A 20,439-nucleotide genomic window follows, 5' to 3' on the forward strand; every position below is an offset into this window, starting at 1 on the left:
TTGTAGCTGTTGGGCAGGCCACACCAAGGGGGGATATTTAATGGATGTGCATTTGGGGGTCATTGTGAGGATTAATTCCATGGTTTCAGGCAGCGGCTGTTTTGAGCGCCATAAATGCCAGTATTCAACCACATAGCTAGCCCGTGCTCCTGCAATATTACTATCTGCCGTTGTTGTGGCCGCAGCAACTGCTGTAGGAATTCAAAATTACGTAAAAACTTTCAACGCGATATTGTTATTAGGCTCATTGTGCAGTTTTGTTTCGTGGTCATCAAGCGTCCTCTGAAATATATCACTGCCGCATGCTGGAAATGGAAATGATGATTGCTGCAGGCAGATGTGAGGGCTCGTACGAATTTGGTACATGGGGTGGCAGCTACTTGAGTGTGAAAAAGAGAAAATACAAGGGTGGATACAAAAGAAACGATACGTGATTTCAGCTGGCATTTTGCATGCGTTGTGAAATTAGTTTTACAGACACGGCCTTCAGCAGACACAGTCGCCAGGCATGCCCGCAACTCGCTTCGGTACTAATGCTGCCAGCTGCACTGTGTCCTCTGACTAAAAAGGGGGCAAAGAATAATGCCAGGCCCTCAAAAAGTAAAGGAGGCCTACATCCTGAGAAGAAACAAAATAAATGTTCTAAAAGGACAGGAAACCAGAGCGTAATTGGGAATTCTACCAATTTGCCACTTACTTTTCAAATTTTTTGCATACCTGCCACCGGCACAAGCTCCGTCCGGCATATGATTAATGGCACCACGCAGCCAACTTGTGGGATGTGCCAGTCCCGCAGGCTGGTAGTTCCTTGTCAAGCTTCCACTTACTCCCGAATTCTCCTAAGATCTTGTTCAACACTGTTTTTTACGTTTTTCAACACTTTTTTACATCATACCGTTGTGACTTACCAACAACGAAGTCACCTTGCCCTTGCTGAATTTCAGCTTCCGTCCACAAGTTCTTCCACAAGGTATGACACTAGCCATGTTGGTGCCGGTTTGTGATCACGACGTTTCCGCTGCAACCTTTGGCAAACCTCCAATCAATGTTGAAACACTGCCTGACTCCTCCGCGGAAAGATGCCGAACTTTCGCAGATGATTCCAGCAGATCAAACGCCAACGCAAGCTGAACAACTGCGTTGCCTTTTGGATTGATACGGTGACATATTTGATTTTGGTGATCGTCCTTTGGTCCAGACATCCATCGTCCGTCATCGTATTAATACCGGAGATGCCAGCCCTGTGTACAAACGGCTGTATCGTGTGTCCCAAGCTGAGCGGCTTGTTATCTAAAAAGAGGTGGACAAAATGCTCAATAGAGACATCATTGAGCCATCTTCAAGTTTTGGGGCGTCACCAGTTGTCCTGGGTAAAAAGATCGGACATGGCGATTCTGCATGGACTACCGGCACATTAACAAAATCACAAAATGGATGTGTATCCCCTTTCAAAAATCGATGATTCGCTTGATTGCTTTCATGGTGCCGCGTCTTTTTCTTCCATTCATCTCCGCTCCGGCTACTGACCGGTCACTGTCGATGACAAGGACTGCGAAAAGGCCGCATTTATCACTCCAGATGGTCTCTACCAATTCAAAGTAATGCCATTCGGACTTTGTAATGCCCCAGCTACATTCGAGCGAATGATGGACTCTCTCCTCCACGCCTTTAAATGGTCAACTTGCCTTTGCTGTCTTGATAGCGTTAGCGTCTTTTCTCCAACATCTCAGACCCACCTCCAATGCCTGTCGGATGCTCTGGCCATTTTTCGCCGAGCCAAAATTCAACTTAATTCTTCCAAATGCAGGTTTGGATGGTGGCAAATCATCCTCGGCCACCTGGTTGATGTTAAAGTAGTGCAACCTGACCCCGACAAGACGGAAGCTGTGCAATAATTTCCTCCTCCACTCTAAGCAGCAGACGTGCGCAGCTAGCAACAGACGTGCGCAGCTTTGCCGGTTCGTGCTCTTATTTCTGCCGCTTTGTCCGAAATTTTGTTGAAAAGTCTGCTGCTGTCGATCTGCAAGCAATTATGTGACCTTTAATTCCATGTGTCCATGCGGTATAACCAAGAAACTTGCACTGAGCTTCACACATTTCACTGGCTTATTTTCGTCTGCGGAATACACTTCACTGACACCTCCGACCTGCACGACCCCAGCACTTCGTTGACATCATATCCAGCTATGCTTCAAACAGACGACTTGCTTTTTTTAATTTTTTCCCACGATAAAAGCTGTCGAGTTCATTTAGTTCCCGAAAGCCTTCTAAAATACCGTCGGCATGTTGCCCTGCGCCATGGCTACCGTACGAAAGGGCACCAGACGCAGCACAGGCCACTGACCACGCGTAATCCTGCACCATTTGAGCAGCTATTCGCCATGTGGCGCTAGGGATCGAATCGACGGGGCGCTGCCTTACTTTTGCAAAATGCCTATAGGGTCAAGACCAATCACTCTAGTTGCCGTAGCAGTGACACTGGGTCGCGGATTACTGGAGTGATAGAGGTTGCATTGCTTTTGTCGCTCTAATCACAAGTATGAGTGTATATACAAAGAACGTGTGTTGTACTGCTCGCAGGTGAACACTTCAATGGTCACCTCACTCTCCTTATCTGTTTTATTGGTGGCGCAGGTATTTTTCAGCGCAGGCCCTTAATTTGAAAATATTGACACAATTTGAAATGTTTTACGATTTTATTGAAGATATTTTATTCGTTGTGAATTTTACTACTTTGTTTTGTTTTCATTTTAAGTAGAAGAAATATATAACTTACCTATTGAAATCGATGAGGTCGTTTGTTTTATTTTAACATGCTTTTTAGAAAGTAACAGCATCTGATGGCATGGTGCAGCCAATCTTCATTGAAAACAACATTTGTTTCATGTGTGTAGTAGAAGCACTCTTAGAAAGCCCGGGAAACTTGAGGTACTTAAAAATGTGTCGATGCTTGAATGTGGACTAGTTGGCCGGAGCAATGAAACATGCTAAAAACATCACAGTTAGAGACACGACCCAAAGGAAGAAAGAACAAAGGCCAGCGCTAGTCCTGTGTCGTACTTTGTGTCCTGTCTCTAGCTGTGCCAGTTTTACCATGTTTCATTGAAAATGTGAACTTGGTAGACACCCTGCAGATCACAAAGTCCCACTTAGATGAAACTGTGCTGTGCATTCCAGTATATAGGCTGTTTGAGGATTTGTATAACACTCGTTGCTTTCAGTTGCTCAAACTTTTGACTTTTGCAGTTCTGGAAGTGAACGACACCCAAGTTGGCGACTCGGATGTATCGGACAACTTCACAACTTCCCCAGATGGTGCAAACATTTCGGCTGAACCCAGTCCTCGCACCTCCTCGTGCGACCGACACGCTGGCAATGCAGGGTGGGTTGTGGCGCTAGAAACGCTGTTTGCAGGACATATATAGTGTGGGAAGTGCAAGCTAAACGCTGTGGTTTATTTTTTTGGTATCTTCTGCAGCAACTATAGTGGAGGGTGCACCGTGAGGAATAGCAATGGAAACTGTACCAGTAGCTTGCAGAACACCACTGGATATAATGATGAACAGGATTGTAATCCGGCCTGAGCCTTATAAATGGCCAAATTTGAAAAGGTTGTTTCTCCAACAGTTCCATTTAATTTGAAATATTTATGAACTCGATGAGGCCATGAGAATTTAACAATTTCAGTGTTTCATTAGTCTTGGTATTCTTTGTTTCATACTTATCATGCAATGCAGTGGAAGCTAGGGATGTTTTCTGCAGTAAGTAATGTACAACTCGTTTTGATCTACTTCACGGTGTACCCAGTGGTATACAATCTGTTTGCCAGGTAATAGAACACGCTCCAAGGTCCCTATTTCGAGAAACAGCTTTGGGCATCATTGGAAGTAATCTTTATAACAATGATGAGAAAAACAAAATATACATACAGACATCATTGCTGCCTACGTGGCTTAAGAAAAAGGTAAAAGTGTAAAGGGGCATGCTTTGGCTGCTTAAAAAGCGCCGACACGGAAATTTTGTGGTACGTTTTTGTCCCTGGTATTGGTATAGAATGGCACTTTAGGCACATTAGGAATAGCACATTAGGCAGCTGGACACAGTGCAAATAATTATTTACAGCCTCTTTTAGTTGTGTCGGCTTCGGTTTCGACAAAATAAGCACAGAGGCAGCCGCCAGGACAGGTGAGTGCTCGTGACGTCACCGTTTTTCTCACACCACTGCTTATCTGGACGTGTGCAGGAGCTCGCGCGCATCTTCACCGTCTTATCATGCCTCAGGTAGCATGATGTAAGTCTCAAAACCGTGACGTGATACACAAACCAAAGCAGCGCGCGCCAACTGCAGCTAGTGCATTGGCCACATAACCGGGACCCTGACATCGGCAGTTTCGGATCGGGAGGAGTAGGTGGAGTCATACTGATGCCGATTGCAAGAGGGCATTCCGTTTCAGCTTTCTCGTGTCTGCAAAGAATAAAATGGATTTAAAATATTATGATGAACGGTTACTGTTGAAACTTGGTGGGAGATATCTGAACTTGCCGAAGAAACCTTTTGCATAGTTATCTCAGGCTTGAAGTTTTTGCATCAGTACTCCTTTAAAGATTTGGTGTGCTTGCCTCTGCACTCCATATGGACATATAGTGCCATCTCCAGGTTTATCTTGTAACAAATAATGCAAGCGAAGTAATATAGAACATTGTAGCAGTAAGTTTACATAACCTGTTGAAATACACCAATGAAGTAATAGTTATAATAATTAAGTTAATCATATTCACATTGTAGTTGCTTTGGGCAACCTTGCACCGTGCTTTTCTCGTCAAGGAGCTGTTCTTTTACCATCTCGAGTGTTGGCATGATGGCATGCTATTTATGCAATGGAGGGTAGTAATAACATTGCACTGAAGGAACACGAGCCCCTTTTGACACATTTTGCAGTGCTTGAGAAAGTCAGTGCATCTTGGCATAAGGAGAACCCAGCAGTGCAGAGGTCACACAGATGGTCGCTGGAATCTAGCTCGAGTTCGAGTGCCTGACTGCCTTGCGTCCCTGCACTACTTCTTCCTTTGTTCTTAGCCTCTCTGTCTGCAATCTTCATGGGTTTATGATTGGACGATTTGGTTAATTATTTCTGCCGAAGCCCATGTGCTGACAGGAAGCGGGCAACAACTCCAATGTAAACTTATGACAAACCAATGAAACATGGCTTGCTGATAGAGTCATCTTAGTGACCAATGCCAGTGTGATGTTTTGCATCATAGAATTAGAAAAAGAGCTCTAGTGGATTTGCACAAAAGTGGGCTTTGCCGGAAGGTGTACGGTTATTTTTGTAGAATGACACCGGACACGGTTCAAGCATTTGGGAACATTGGTATAGATCAGTGCTGTAAAATGTTGATGGAGTAGTGCGCGGCGATAACTGCAGTGAAGATCGGCTAGGGCCCCACCTAACTGACTGGAATCGGATTTTACTGTGATCAGTTCAAACCCACAATGTCGAAAACTGAGGCCGTATAAAGATCATTAAGCCTCCTATAATGAATCAAGGGTAACGAGTTTTGTACAGGGAGCTACGAGTTAGTGTCATTCAAAAGGTGCTTATTTTCGGAAGCTTACCCATATGCTTGGTCCTAATTTTCACGAAACAAAATTCCTCCATGCACTTCCAAGCTGAGTTATTGCCACAAAACCACTTAGTGTATCCAGCAGTATCTTACAACTGTGTGCAATCTGATGGAAATGCATCAGCGCCTCAAGCTGCGCTCAAAGCACTCTTCATGAGGACACAACAATTTGGAACACTGCCAATTACTTTACCTCTATCGATACATTTCCAAAATTGTGTCAATATTGTGTTGCGACTGGCGCATTCAAATCACAGCCATAGGTCAACAGCGACCACATGGCCCTTGTTGATGCCCTCCCTTCACTTGAGCACATTCTTAGATACCGAATTTGTGAAGCTTCCAAGTGGCAGTTATTATATAGCACATGAAAATAAGGAACTTCCGTACCTTTCAGAGAACATCTCAATGTTTTGTGTGTAGGCACTCAAATGAGCTTGAAGGTTAGGGTAACTAAACAGAAAAGGAGGAGTCAGAAGCAGCCACTGGTAGCTGCAATAAAAAATGAATGCAGTATGAGCCAGAGCTCTGCATGACGAGGTTTATGGAAACTTTCGAAGAGGACGCTACGGGAGTGATGCCTACAGCCAGGGTACTGACCCAGCTATCCACTTGTGACACATGACGGCGGCCAATTACTTCTCAGCGATTACCGTATTTTCCGGTCTATAAGTCGCACCTTTGTATAAGTCGCACCCCTTCAAACTGAGTTTTTGCAAAAAAAAAACCGCATATAAGTCGCACCGTTCTATAAGACGCACCGGTATATAAGACGCACTTGTTAATTAGGTAAACTCATAGATAATCAGATCGTTAGAAAGTGCGGTGAAAGTACATGGTTGTGGCGGCCGCCGCCTAGTAATACATCCCCCTGTAAGCAGGGCTAGACACGGGCATATAACATCCAAAGTCTGAACATAACTACTTCTGAAAAGTGGTTTATGGATACACACAGATGACATGTACTTACGGACTGCGTTTAGGCAAAAACATCGAAATCTTTTCCCTCAGACTCGCTAACAAATGATTCAGTATTTTCAGTGGGAGTTCCACCGGTGCATCACTGCCAACCTCCGACTCTCTGATGTCATCTTCGCCAACATCGTTACCACTCGCAGACCGGATTACTCCGTCCTTTATCAACCCGGCTACAACTGTTTTTGCAGAAATGGAGTCCCAAGAGACCCATTTGGCCACCTCTCTAAACGTCGCACGTCTCTTGTGTGCTGTCGTAAACCAGCACAATAAAGGTGTCATGGCGGATGGAAGTGACACGACGGGAAGTCGCACAAAAATCAAAACTTATCTCCAAGCTGTCATTTTAAAAATTAGCAGCACGTTTACCTCCTTCAGAGTAAGTGTCTGTAATAATTCATGAGCTGCATTTTGTTTTTGCAACCCAGTTTGATGTTACTTTGAATTTATTCTGAACTGTAGTTACTGCGCATGGCCTAAAGTGGCGCGTGGTTGTCGCAGGCTATTATCATTCTTTTTGACTAGAAAAAGCTGAAAATTCTTTGGTGCAATGTCCCGAAGCGACATAGGGGCTATGAGAAATGCCGTACCGGTCGTCTTGGGATTGATTTACACCGTAGAGCTGTGTCTCGACGTGCGCTGCCCACGCGCGGCCGCCGCGAATCATTTATTCCATAAGGGATGTTGGGTCGATGTAAGTTAAGGTGTCGTGGTGAGGGGGAGTGAATGGACGAAAGCGAAACAACTTGGGACAGTGCCAGATGAGGTGGTGGACATCGGTGGCGATGGAGTGGTGGCGTAGGGACTTCGGGGGGCGTGATGTGGATAATACCATTTTTGAATGGTCTCTTGTGCCGTACAGGTGTTGGTCAGGAACTTGTCTAAAACATTTTCTTGTGCTCAAGTCAGGGTGGGGAAGTGGAAGAGGTTGCCTGAAGGGGGCAGTGCCTTGAGGCATTGTTGTTTCAGTTGCCTGAACCTACGTAGCCTGATGAGAGTGGGGTCATCGTCAGAGCAGCTAGGCCAGGGGTGGTCCGAGAAGGGCGGCGTCGAGGGTCCATCGGAGGCTATTGTGAGAAGGGCCTCTTGTGCAGCCACGTTAGCTGCTTGTTTCTCAGGAGCGGCTGGTTCATGACCAGGGGTCAAGTCCATTCAGACTTGGCAGCCTGATGCTTGGAGCGCATTGATTTGATGAATGTGATGGACAGAAGGGTGGGTAGACCTGGGATGACAAAGTTCTTGGATAGCTTCATATGAGTCCGTTATTATGCGAAGGTTGGGGGAATGGGGAGATGGTAATCGTACATGGAGTAATCCACAGAAGCACGAATAGCGATGAGCTCCACGTCCCTTGAAGTAATATGCCGTACCGGTCGACTTGGGATTGATTTACACCGTAGAGCTGTGTCTCAACGTGCGCTGGCCACGCGCGGCCGCAGCGAATCAGATTTATTCCATACATAAGTCGCACCGGTGGATAAGACGCACCAACGAAAATTTCAGAAAAAAACCGCGACTTATACACCGGAAAATACGGTATGTGATATTTATGAACGACCTCAAAAACGTTTTCCCCTGAAGAAAAGTGGAAACACATGATTATCTTACTTCGACGCCCCATTTTCGGTCTCATGAAAAACAATAAAATTCTTCGAAGCAACCCAAGAACAAGTTCGAGAGGCAATGAAAATCTAGGCTGCCAGTGGAATTCTAGGCACCCAGGAACGAAACTGTGGTCACCAAGTTAGTGAAGCAATGAAGGCTCTAATCAGAGCATTAGCCTATCAGTTCAAAAGGACACACTTCAAGGCCTCCAAAGGAACTGTTGTTGATGAAACAAAAGAGTTGCATAATCAGTGGAAGCGAGCGCTTGATTTAAAGTGTGGCTTCTCAATATTAGCAGCTTTGCGCCCTCGACACTGTGCTTAGGCAGGTGGAAGTGGTACACACACCCTATATGTCTGCATGTGTCACTGGTATTCTTAATTAATGCTCCACTCTAGTAACCTCAAGGAGACAACTGAAGAACTTTTGGCTACGACATCATACCAACTTGATAATGAAGGCTGCTTTTTCGGCAATTGCCCAGCCTGCTCAGGTATGGCTTGCACAGAGACACTACTTTAGCAAAGTCTGTCTGACGTCTTCAGAATTAAGGATGGCACACATCCACCAATGGATCAGTGGAAAAAATTGTAATGCTGAGACCATTCTTTTGATGCCTGAAGAATTTTCGGCAAAGTTCATGGACATGTTGAACCATCTTAATGTCCACCATTCTATCAGTGAGCAGCAAGCCAGCTACTTCCGATACCTTAGAGCCAACTGAAGTCTGCACGAGACCATCATAGGGATGACGTATGCAGAATATATAGCTTTATAGTTCAGTACATGCCACAGTCATACCACTGCGTCAACTCACAGGTTCAACTACACCCCGTAGCTACATATTTTGGCAAGCAGGAAACCGCATCTGCAGAGGTTTCTGTACACTCGTGCATTTATTTCTATCTGTTTGGAGCATGGCACAGTTGCAGTACACATATTTCCGAGCACAGTGCTTGCGAAACAAACAAGGTCTGCGTCAGCTACAAAATTTAATATATTTCTGATAGAAGAGAACTTCCTGAATCTCTGTTACCACGAAGTGGACTATGAACTGTCACCAGAATGGGATTTCTTTGCCACACCACACGGCAAAAGTGCATGTGATGACATCCGAGGCGCAATGAAAGGTCTTGCACTGAGGGCAAGTATCCAGAGATCTAGACCTTTTCAGGATCAGAATAATGCCAATGGACCCGTCTGCCGGTGTAAAGACAATGTCAAAAAAAGAACTAATCTGGCTCCCATGTTTTAAAACAAGATACAAGAACGCAGCTTGGTTCATGATTAGCCGTGGCAATTCCAGTCAAAGAAACGCAACAGTTACATCACTTCAGACCAGCTATGCGTTCAGCACTTCACATTGCCATTATATCCTACTCAAGCTCCAAAAAATTCATGTAAACAACCAAAAATGAACAACTAGGCTGGTTTCTTTAATGCTAACTATTCAACTGGGGAAGACTTGAACCACTGCGGATAAAAAACGCAAAGCAAAAGAGACAAGTGGCTAAAAATTTCATGTTTGCTGTAAGAGGTATCCTGCTGTGATGTCTGTGGTCCAGGTTGAGTGTGGTGCAGTGGGAAAAACGACTTTGTGATTCTTCTTCCTTCACATCAGACAGTCAGATCAGGCTTGCTTCACCTCCCGTAATTGACTGTGCATAGACCCATTAATAAAAAAGTGGCAAATTAGCCGAATTATGCTGTTTATGTTGTATTTTTGTGGTGTGAAGTGGCAAACAATGTTCATTTAGCAGAGAGCCAGGTGTTCGCATTCCTCCTGCGTAAAAGTTCGTAGGCATGTAGGCATTCTGAGCTGGGGACACACTTCAGTAGTGGAGAGAATTGTTGCTTTAAAAAAAATTCTTGCCTCCAAAGAAATTTGCTCGACTGCGATTTCCTGAACGAAACGCTAAATGTTGGGTGCGTATAATGAGCTGTCTCAAGTAATTTTACCTGTTACCTGTTATGATTTGGTGCTTCATGTAGGTCTTAAGGTTGGAGAAAAACTCATTTTTTAACATTCTTGTAACCAGCTGGCCTAAAAAGTAGTCTGTAATCAACCTTAAATATTTTCAGTAGACACTCAAGGAGTATATTAATATCACAGTGAAAATATCAGGGCTGAAGCTTTATGATGCCTTTGTAAAACATTCTGAAAGCGCACCATTTCTTGCGTTTTTAACAAATACAACACTAAAAATTCTTGCAGTGCGGCATCGAAGAGCAAGGCAAGATGAACGTTCTACAATATTGTTCATTCTACATGGTTTATTTATGTAAATTTATTATGTTCAACCACATTTTTCTTGTTTTCAGAAACTTCAAAGAGTGCTCACATGAATGCAAAAAATTTTTGACGAAAATGGTCGGTGTGTGGGCCTCCGATACGTAATAGGCAACTAGCAGAAATTCTTTTGACAAAATTGGCAATGGCTGATTTTGGCGCTGGGATGTTTCGTGTGGAATGACCCTGCTATGTTTTCTGTATAAGTAAGCCACACTGTTTTCGAGGTTTTAATTAACTTTCATATTGCCCTAGAAAATGAACTAATCCTACTTAAAATCACCTATATCAAGCCCTTATTGTTTATGTATTTGTGTACATAGAATGAGTAAAGTATAAGTATTTCTTTAATAACATACATAATTCCCACCACCGGAGAACAGTTAGTATGGCCTAATTAAAATTTTCTTTTATGGAGAGAAAATTTGAAGTACTGGACTTGTAATGTGATCTGTGGATATATAACCTGCTTCCACATTTTCTGTTTAACAATGCTTGACAGAAGTTGTACAGAACTGTGAAAAAAAATTTTGCAGAAACCTTGAATTTACTGTGGCGTGTACATTGTAAAAAGTTTGTATAAATGCATTTTTGGGGTTGACACCTTTTGCCGTGGGTCTCAAAGATTGTGTTTGCTTGATTTTTGCAATATCTTCATTCCATATTTCATTTTTTTGTATCTTATTCTGCCAACTTAGAGGTTTTTTAAGTGACCGTGAAAAAATTTCATTTCAGAGGGAAGCTTCATTCCTGCCAGTCCTGTCAGCAATGCAACCATCCCCGTCGTGAGGTGAAATTGTGTGCCAGAAAAATGTGCTCCACCTACACTGTTTGCAAACAAAGGTTTCTCGAAAAATGCAACCTGGCCAGCCACCAGAGAGGGCACACTGGGGAGAAGCCATATGAGTGCACCACCTGTCAGAAGAGCTTTACTCAAAGAAGCCACCTGGTTGATCATGAGAAATTGCACTCTGGTGAGAAGCCGTATGTGTGTACCACCTGTCAGAAGAGCTTTACTCATAGACGCCACCTTGTTTACCATGAGAAATTGCACTCTGGCGAGAGGCCGTATGTGTGCACCATCTGTCAGAAGAGCTTTACTCGAAGAAGCCACCTGGTTGATCATGAGAAATTGCACTCTGCTGAGAAGCCATATGTGTGCACCACCTGTCAGAAGAGCTTTGCTATTAGACGCCACCTTGTTTATCATGAGAAATTGCACTCTGGCGAGGGGCCGTATGTGTGCAGCACCTGTCAGAAGAGCTTTACTGAAAGACGCCACCTGGTTGATCATGAGAATTTGCACTCTGGTGAGAAGCCGTATGTGTGCACCACCTGTCAGAAGAGCTTTACTCATAGAGCTAGCCTTGCTGTTCATGAAAGATCACATTCTGGTGAGAAGCCGTTTGTGTGCACCACCTGTCAGAAGAGGTTTACTCGAAGAAGCACCTTGGTTGAACATGAGAAAGTGCACTTTGGGGAGAAGCCATATGTGTGCAGCACTTGTCAGAAAACCTTTACTCAGAGAGCTAGCCTGGTTGTTCATGAAAGATTGCACTCTGGCAGGAGGCCGTATGTGTGCAGCACCTGTCAGAAGAGCTTTACTCAAAGAGCTACCCTGGTTGCTCATGAAAGATTACACTCTGGCGAGAGGCCTTATGTGTGCACCACCTGCCAGAAGAGCTTTAATCAAAGAACTAGCTTGGTTGCTCATGAAAGATTGCACTCTGGCGTGAGGCCGTATGTGTGCAGCACTTGTCAGAAGAGCTTTATTAAAAAATGCCACCTGGTTGATCATGAGAAATCACACTCCGTCGAGAAACAGCATGTGTGCAGCACCTGTCAGAAGTCCTTTACTCGGAGAGCTAGCTTGGTTTTTCATGAAAGATTGCACTCTGGCGAGAGGCCGTATGTGTGTAGCACCTGTCAAAAGAGCTTTACTCAAAGAAAGCACCTCGTTGTTCATGGGAGATCGCACTCTTGTTAGAAGGTTGTTGGTAGCACCTGTCAGAAGAGCTGTAGACATAGTTCCAGCTTGGTGGATTATAAAAGATTTCACTCTGGCGAGAAGGCTGTATGTGGTAGCACCTGTCAGAAGTGCTTTGCTCGGAGACCCAACCTGATGAAACATGAAAAATTTCACTCTGTTGAGAGGCCTTTTGTGTGCAGCAGCTGTCAGAAGCTTTACTCAAAAAAACCCACCTGGTCACCCATGAAACACTGCATTCTCATCAAGGGCTCTGTGTGTGTCATCTCTCAGAAAAGCTTCACTCACAAAGTTCACCTGGTCTCATGAAAGACTTCACTGTCTTGAAAACAGTCGGTAGAACCTGTCAAAAGAGCTTTACGCATAGTCCAGCTTGGTCACTCATGAAGGAGTTCACTCTCAGAAAAGGCCATAATTCTACATCTTTTGTCAGATTTACACATAGAAATGGGAGTTGATTGCTCATGAAGAATTACACTTCAGGGGGAACCTGTACATGTGTATCCATTGAGAGAATCAGCTTACTAAAATACACTTCTTTGTACTGCACTAGCGCCACACATTATGTCTATAGTATCCGTCGAACTAGTTTCACTCGTAGAAGTCACTTGAGTAATTGTGTTAACGATTTTATCCTTTGGAAGGTGTGTTCACCACATTGGGAGAGCTTATTCTCAAAGCTTTTTGTTAGTCTTAAATGGTTGCACTTAGGGGACAACTACCATTTGGCAACAACTGTTCTGCTCAAGCAATTTCACTCGTGAAAACCTATTTGCTACCTATGTCAAAATCATGCAACATTCCATCATGGAGAAAAATAATGCCTGTACCATTTGTCAAAAACTGATTGTTTTAAATGTATATTTGATGAAGGATGACATATTGTAAACACGCTATAATCTTTGGGTGTCAGAAAAGTTTTGCCCAGAAACAGCCAAAAGGGGCTCTGAAACACCAGCCACCGATACATGGATGTACTTATGTTAAATAAAGCAATGTCCTGGTAATCAGCTCCTTCTTTCACTTTGTTGAACTGATTCGATTACTGGTCTTTCAAAACAGCGATTTATTACAGAGGTTTATTTCCTCCTCGGTTCATTTGTCTTCTTCAAAACCTGAATGTTCCCCTCGGTATTGCTCCTGATGCTCGGTGATCTCTCCCACCAATTTCAGCTATGCTTCACTAATCTGTCCGCTACTGTTTTGTATGCATCGCTTTTGGGATGAATCGTCTGACTTGCAGCATTTTGTACAGCTGAGACAATCTGCATTTTGCTCATGCCTGGAGAAGAACACGAAAAAGGGGTGGGATTTTTATTCTTCCACACTCTGATGAAAGTTGCATTAAGCGGGAATACCCTCAATCATCAGCCACCGGGCCAAAGTGACGACAAGAATTGGTGCATAGAGCCTCTAATCATCGTCGTAAGCCTGCCTAGGCCCACTGCAGGGCCTTCACCTCTCCTATATACCTCCAATTATCCCCCTCATGTGCTAACTGCGACCAATTTATCACCGCAAACTTCTTGATCTCATCTGCCCATCTAAATTTCTGCCACCCCCTGCCGCGCTTGCCTTCTGTAGGATCCACTGTTACTCTTAATGACCAATGGTTACCTTGCCTCCGCATCACATGCCCTGCCCACGTTCATTTCTTCCTAATTTCTGCTAATATGTCCTTAACACGCGTTTTTTCTCTTACCCACTCCGCTCTCCTCTCTACCAAGTTACACCTATCTTCCGTTCCATTGCTCGCTTAGACATCCTCAATTAAAGTTGAACTCTTTTAGCGAGCCTGAAAGTTTCTGACCCGGAGCCTCAAATATGTTAAAGCAAACCAGGCGGTTCTAAATCACCACCTATTAGGCGAAAGTGGCAAGGGCATAAATGAATATGTATAAGAGCTCCAAACAAGAAAATTGATAAAAATTTGGATCTGAATTTGTCAGAGCGAACATCTGCATGTGTTCCCGAAGTGGTGTCTGTTTATTGTTTGTTGCGACACTTGTATGTACCAATGTCGAGCTTGTTAGTGTTGTGGTTGTAGCTATGCTGTGCACTGGTTTGCACTGTCATTATTCCATTCTGTCTTCCATACATTTCTAGGAAATATATGCGTTTATAACCCCAACAAAATTGACTGGTTTTGCACTTAACCTAATCATCACCAGTGAAAGCAGACTATGCGCACATTTAGTGTGTTGTGAAAATTTGTTGTTGCTTGAGAATTGTCCGTCTGCCGTCCCGCTGTATGTACTGACGATTCATCCTTTAAGCAAAGTGGCCTGGAGCTCAATTTCACGATTGAAACAACGAAACAGAATGGCATCTTGTATCTGGATTTGTAATTTTGGTTTGATAAGGAGCATGTCTGCTGGATGTATGCACCACGATCGGTCAAGCCTTTGATGAACTACTCATCGGGCCGTTCCAAGCTTGTTAAAAACGCTATTGCCTTGTCATGTTTTCGCTCAGCAGTTTCAAAATTGTGTCAACACTTGATAACAGACAGTTTCAATCAGCAAGTTAAAAAGTTAAGGGAGGCAGGATTTCCACAGGACCTGTTGTCATAGTCATGTGAAAAACTTCTACAAATCCTAACAACAAAGTGGCTGCCGGGATTTGCAGAGGACACCTAAAAGCCCAAAGAAGTTGCCATCATCCCACACATTCTTACAATGACGCACGTCCTAAAAAAAGTGGGCCATCGCTATGGAGTGCTAGTGGCTATCACGACTCGCAACAAATTGTGTTATGGCAGGCTTGACAAAAAGATAGAGTGGGGAAGGGATAAGAAAGGGGTCCGTTGTGTTAAACACAAGAACCGGTATGTCGCCTGCGCAACAGGAGTTGTGTACAGCATTCCTTTACCCTGTGGCCGAACTTATGTTGGACACACTGGCCGCTGTATCAACGTGCATTTGAAAGAATATGAATTGTCATTGAAGGGCCTTCTATTATCTGATCTTTCTTCGCATTCTGCTAAGTGCAGCGTATGGAAACCTAATTTTCCTGCCACTAACATTGTATTTATGCACCGTGATCAAACAACCCGCAAAATCATGCAGGCATTCCATAGAAGAACGAAGTGATAATTGTGTGAACCCACCGCGGTGGCTCAGTGGCTAAGGCGTTGCGCTGCTGAGCACGAGGTCGCGGGTTCGATTCCCGGCCGCGGTGGCCGCTTTTCTGATGGAGGCGAAAAGCAAAAACGCCCGTATGTACGAGATTTCCGCGCACGATAAAGATCCCCAGGTGGTCAATATTAATCCGGAGCCCTCCACTACGGCGCGCCTCATCGCCTGCGTTGTGTCGGCGCGTGAAACCCCGCAACCAGATCAGATAAGTGTGTGAGCCAAACAAGCGTGTCTCCATCCTAAAGAGATTGCATATTTGTGTGTGCCTTGACACTAACATGTGTATATCTAGTGTCATTACCGTGACCTTTGTAAACTTGTTTCGATCATGCGTAGTGTCTTTTTATTACTTTTATTGTGTGTGTTGAGTGTTTACATTCCCCTTCTTGATATTAAAATTTAGTTAGACCAGCGGCTGTCCTTGTGTTGCACTTCCTTCATGTTTGTTTGTGTTCAAGCTGATTGTATCCAAGATTCATCCTTTACCTGACGCAGGTGTAGTTTTTTCCGTACTTGTAGGGTGTTCTATCGATTGTTCTCATCATTGGGCCGTAGTGCCGTTCAGCCAGTTATCCGCCAGCGTAGGGTGATTTTGAGTTTCACCAAATGAACCTGCTAAGTACAAAATTATTCTTTCATCGATGAGTTTCAACATCCGCATGCATAGAGCGTATAGGTCGGACTCTTAAGAAAACGACAGAGTGCAAGTGGAATTTATGCAGACAGGAAAGACATCTTTCAGAATGGAAGACATCTTTAAGAATGAATCATGGAGCTGTCCTCCATGATCAACATGGAGGAAAGAGTGAATGTTGGCAGTAAGTGTATAATAATATGAAACTATATAACTGCCACTTGCATGGTGCCTGTCATTAACATGGGATAGAAATAATTTGTCAATTGGGAGCCGATCAATAATGAATAAAAAATTGAGTGTCCTACTTTCTGTAGAAGGATGACCAGCGAAGCAGTGTGGATTCCAAGGAGTCGACGATGCAAATCACGTTTATTTGTAACTTGCGATTGAGCATACTTCTTAGCCATTTATCTGAGTGAAAGTTGGAAGGACTATAATTTTACTAAGCAGAGAAACGTGGATGTCCGTTTCCCAATATTGAGGACTTCACTGTGTAGTCCTCAATCATGAAAATTAAATAAAACTCGTAGTGCAGTTGGAATCGTCTTCACGGCTACTTGCCACATAATGTGTTTTCGGATTGTTTGAAATGCACAAGGGTTACACTTGTTTTCTAGTAGCCATTCAATTTGAATGGTTCTCAATAAGTGCATGAAGCCTGGCTGCGCTTGCAAGCATCCCGCCCTCACCCCCTGTGCACGTGTGAATGGGTAACCAGTAATGTGAGCTCTTAGAAGGTAAAAGCACCGGTTAAAACGTTGCTCTGGAAGCCCTTCAAGGTGCACATATCACCACGGCACAAGCACCAACCAAAACATAATTCCGGGAAGCCTTCAAGAAGGCAACACAATGTCGTATCTGGAGACCGAAAATTTCGTTTATATGCCGTTTTGTCTGCGCATGCTATATTGTTAAACAGAAGCATATGTATCTTCGGTGTAAAAGTCCTAAAACAAGCAGATAAAAATTACACAAATAACCTAAAACAAAGACATTCAAATAGCCACTAAATTGACCTATGTTACAAATAGAGTAGGGAAAAATGTAGCACCACCTACAACATTGTGTAGGGCAATGTAGGGTTAAAGTCCCTTGATCTGCGTTTAGCCAAGTAGCGACAAGGTCCTCCTCTCCACCCCTCTCCCGCTCTTCTCGTGTCGTCTGCTAGCGCTGTCCGCTATGAACTTCCTAACTCGCAACAGCTGCACACCCGCCCGGCACATTGGCAGCATCGCGCGCACTGCCTGCGTAGTAGTACGAGGCTGCTTCAGCAACGTTTTGCTGCAGAATACAGCGGTAACATTATTCATGCCATACCACACAAAAAAGGAAGTCAAGCGCTGAATATAACCTGGGAAAGCCGATGAAGGGACTTCAGCTATGCGTGCCATGGAGCGCGGTAGTGAACATGGTTTGCTGGCTCTCAGATTCAGGCTAGCGTGCGTCGCATTCAGTGTCTGATGGTTCGTAAGGCATGCGGATGACGTTTACGTGCCTGCATCTTTGGATTAGGTATAGATAAAGGTAATCAACATTAGCTAAAGCTGCCTCGACAGAGTTGCTTTTATATAAAGCCCCTTGATCGGCGGCGATGAGGGCACTTCAGTTTTATGCTGGCTGTGCACCCTTCCGGAGTATTTTTTGTTTGTTTATTCGCAGTGTGCCTTTCTAACAAAATCTTGCGCGCTCGGAGTTTCCCACAGCAGTATTTAAGGTGCGTACTGTAGTGTGTCGCGTCTTGACTAGATGGCGCCACGGCGACCATCATCATCAGTGGACTCGAGGAGCTCTAATAAAGCAAGCTCCCCGGCGGGGCGGGTTATGTTCCTGCTGGTAGCATCGTGTCTGTACGTGTCTCTCAGGGCTGCGTGCTCTGCCGGGGCGGTCCCTCGGCGTACCCGCTCGGCCACCCTCAACATGGTGTCAGAAGTGGCTTTAGTTCTTCGGTTCAACGCTCGTCCGTAGTTCAACGGTTCAACCAGTTCAACCCCGTACGCCCGTCACGAGACAACCGCCGCCGCCCCAGCCATGACTACCCCTGCCATCTCCGCCGCCGCCGCGCCGCAGCTGACTCAGCTACGCCCACCACCGCCCTTCGACTTCGACAACCCCGGCTCTTGGACTACGTGGCTGCTCCAATATGAGGATTACACTTTCGCCACGGGCCACTACACAGCACCGCCGGAGGTTCAGGTGCGTTCTATGCTCTACTGTATGGGTCCGCAAGCCCGCGTCGTACTCGCAACCACGCCGCTGGGTGACTCCAAGCTCAAAGACGTTGCCGCCGTCAAAAAAGCGTTTACCGACCATTTCATTCATCCGCCCAACGAGCTGTACGAAACGGCCCGCTTTCACCGCCGTGCTCAAGAAGCAGTCTCCACGAGGGTTGCCTACTCTGGGGATCAAGAGTTGTGATTCCAAGATCATTGCAAGCCCAAGTTCTTGGCGTTTTTCATGCCAGCCACCCGGGTATCGAGAAAAGCAAGATGATTGCCAGGAGCCATGTTTGGTGGACAGGCATTGAGAATGACATTGCCAACAGTGTGAAGAGCTGCGCTACGTGCCAGACTCAACATCGAGCTGCACAGCCGGTTCAGCAGACGCCATGGCCTTTTCCACAACGACCCTGGTCAAGACTTCACATTGACTTTGGGGGACCATTCCTAAGTCACACGTTCTTAGTTATTGTGGATGCGTTCCCAAAGTGGATAGAAGTCTTTCCTGTATCTTCCACATCTGCAGAAGCTACCGTTTCTGCCTTGAGAATTGCATTCGCTCAGCATCGCCTGCCTGACATCATAGTTTCCGAAAACGGTCCTGCCTTCACCAGTGCCCAGTACCTTGAGTTCTTAACTCGAAATGGAATACGCCGCATGCTCGTACCGCCGTATCACGCTGCCTCAAACGGTGCAGCTGAACGAGTTGTACAAACTGTGAAGAACAAACTCAAGAAGTCTGGCTCTGGGAACTTCCAAAAGCAGATCTCCAGGTTCCTGTTCCACTACAGGACCACACCACATGAAGTTACAGGTTGGCCACCGTGTGAGCTTCTGACGGCAAGAATGTTCAAGACTCCATTGGATGTCCTGAGTCCAAGCCTGCAGGCATCTGTACTTCTAAAACAACTCAAGCAGAAGTTCTATGCCGACAGAGGGTCCCGGCAGGCCCCATCACTGCAGCCAGGTGATGACGTGTATGCGCGAAACTTCCGCAGGGGTACACCTTGGGTGCCTGCCAGTGTTGTGGACTTCACTCCGTCATCAGCCAGTGTCCGTTTTGAAGACGGCACCTTGGGAAACCGACACAGCGACCACTTACGCCTTGTGCAGACAGACGTACATTTGACTTCTCCTGAAACTGCTATCGCTGCAGCTCCACCACAGCTGGAGCCGCCGCCTCTCCATGCACCAGCTGTTCCGGAAGTGCCTCATCAGGAACAGTCACCTCGAAATAGCTTCTCTGGGAGTATGTGTGCCATGGACAGTGACGGGACTGCGGTCAACAGTGGTGTGCACGTGAACAGTGACTCTGTCGTGCCTACGCCTAGCACACCGAAGTTGCAACGTAGCATGAGGACTAGGAAACCAGAGAATAGATACGCCCCATAGTCTTCCTCCTAAGAGGGGAGGAGTGTTACAATGTTAGCACAAGTGCAGCACCCCCACGCGGCGCTGATAGTTTTATGTTCAGCCAGGCAAGCCTGGCACAGTGGCGAGTGGCCGTTTTGGAAAAAATAAAGACAATTCGTTCTGGGCAAACGGCTCGGCATGTTCTCATGTCTTTCGCGGGCCTGATGGCCTACTGTTCGCGGTAGTCACTCCTACCACTCGGCCATCCATAATATTACACATCTAACAGAAATGAAACCTGTGCTTATACAAGGCAGTGCCTATGACTGGGAAGATTTAAAAATGTGGACCAAGCTGTTTTCACATGATTCTAAGTTGCCATACTGGCAAATGTCGGCGTTAAGGAAAGCCGTGCGAGTTTTATTTACGTGAAACAAATTTACTTGACAGGAGTGTAGGTTGGCTTTCTTATTCTGTGAAAAAAATTAAATTAGATGGCTGATAGTTTCAGGCGAGAAATGTGCTGCTGAGACACAAAGCACTGATTCTTAGAAAAAGATCGTTTCCAAGAGGTGGCTGAATAGTTCTCCAAAAAGATGTTTTCAACACAGACA

The 20,439-nt window shown here is 45.1% G+C and overlaps 2 protein-coding genes across 5 annotated transcripts in view; one reads left to right on the forward strand and one right to left on the reverse strand.

The window, feature by feature from the left end:
* LOC144158303 (uncharacterized) overlaps positions 1 to 16,400 on the forward strand; it is a 38,592-nt gene extending 22,192 nt beyond the window's left edge. For 2 of the 4 annotated variants that reach the window (XM_077689113.1, XM_077689114.1), the window contains 2 exons: positions 3,247 to 3,382; positions 11,231 to 16,400. In XM_077689113.1, coding sequence (XP_077545239.1) covers positions 3,247 to 3,382; positions 11,231 to 12,482 — 1,388 coding nt within the window. In that variant the 3' untranslated portion in view covers positions 12,483 to 16,400. The remainder of the gene's footprint in view (positions 1 to 3,246; positions 3,383 to 11,230) is intronic. The other 2 variants (XM_077689111.1, XM_077689112.1) reach the window with 1 other exon arrangement.
* The window catches only part of LOC144158306 (uncharacterized), a 47,133-nt gene continuing 30,652 nt past the window's right edge, over positions 3,959 to 20,439 (reverse strand). Inside the window, exon 5 of the mRNA XM_077689123.1 lies at positions 3,959 to 4,465. Within this exon, the coding sequence (XP_077545249.1) occupies positions 4,129 to 4,465 (337 nt within the window). The 3' untranslated portion in view covers positions 3,959 to 4,128. The remainder of the gene's footprint in view (positions 4,466 to 20,439) is intronic.

The sequence above is a fragment of the Haemaphysalis longicornis genome, unplaced genomic scaffold (assembly GCF_048455015.1).
Source record: "Haemaphysalis longicornis isolate Haplotype H1 unplaced genomic scaffold, Haemaphysalis longicornis Haplotype H1 scaffold_10, whole genome shotgun sequence".
Taxonomy (NCBI): domain Eukaryota; kingdom Metazoa; phylum Arthropoda; class Arachnida; order Ixodida; family Ixodidae; genus Haemaphysalis; species Haemaphysalis longicornis.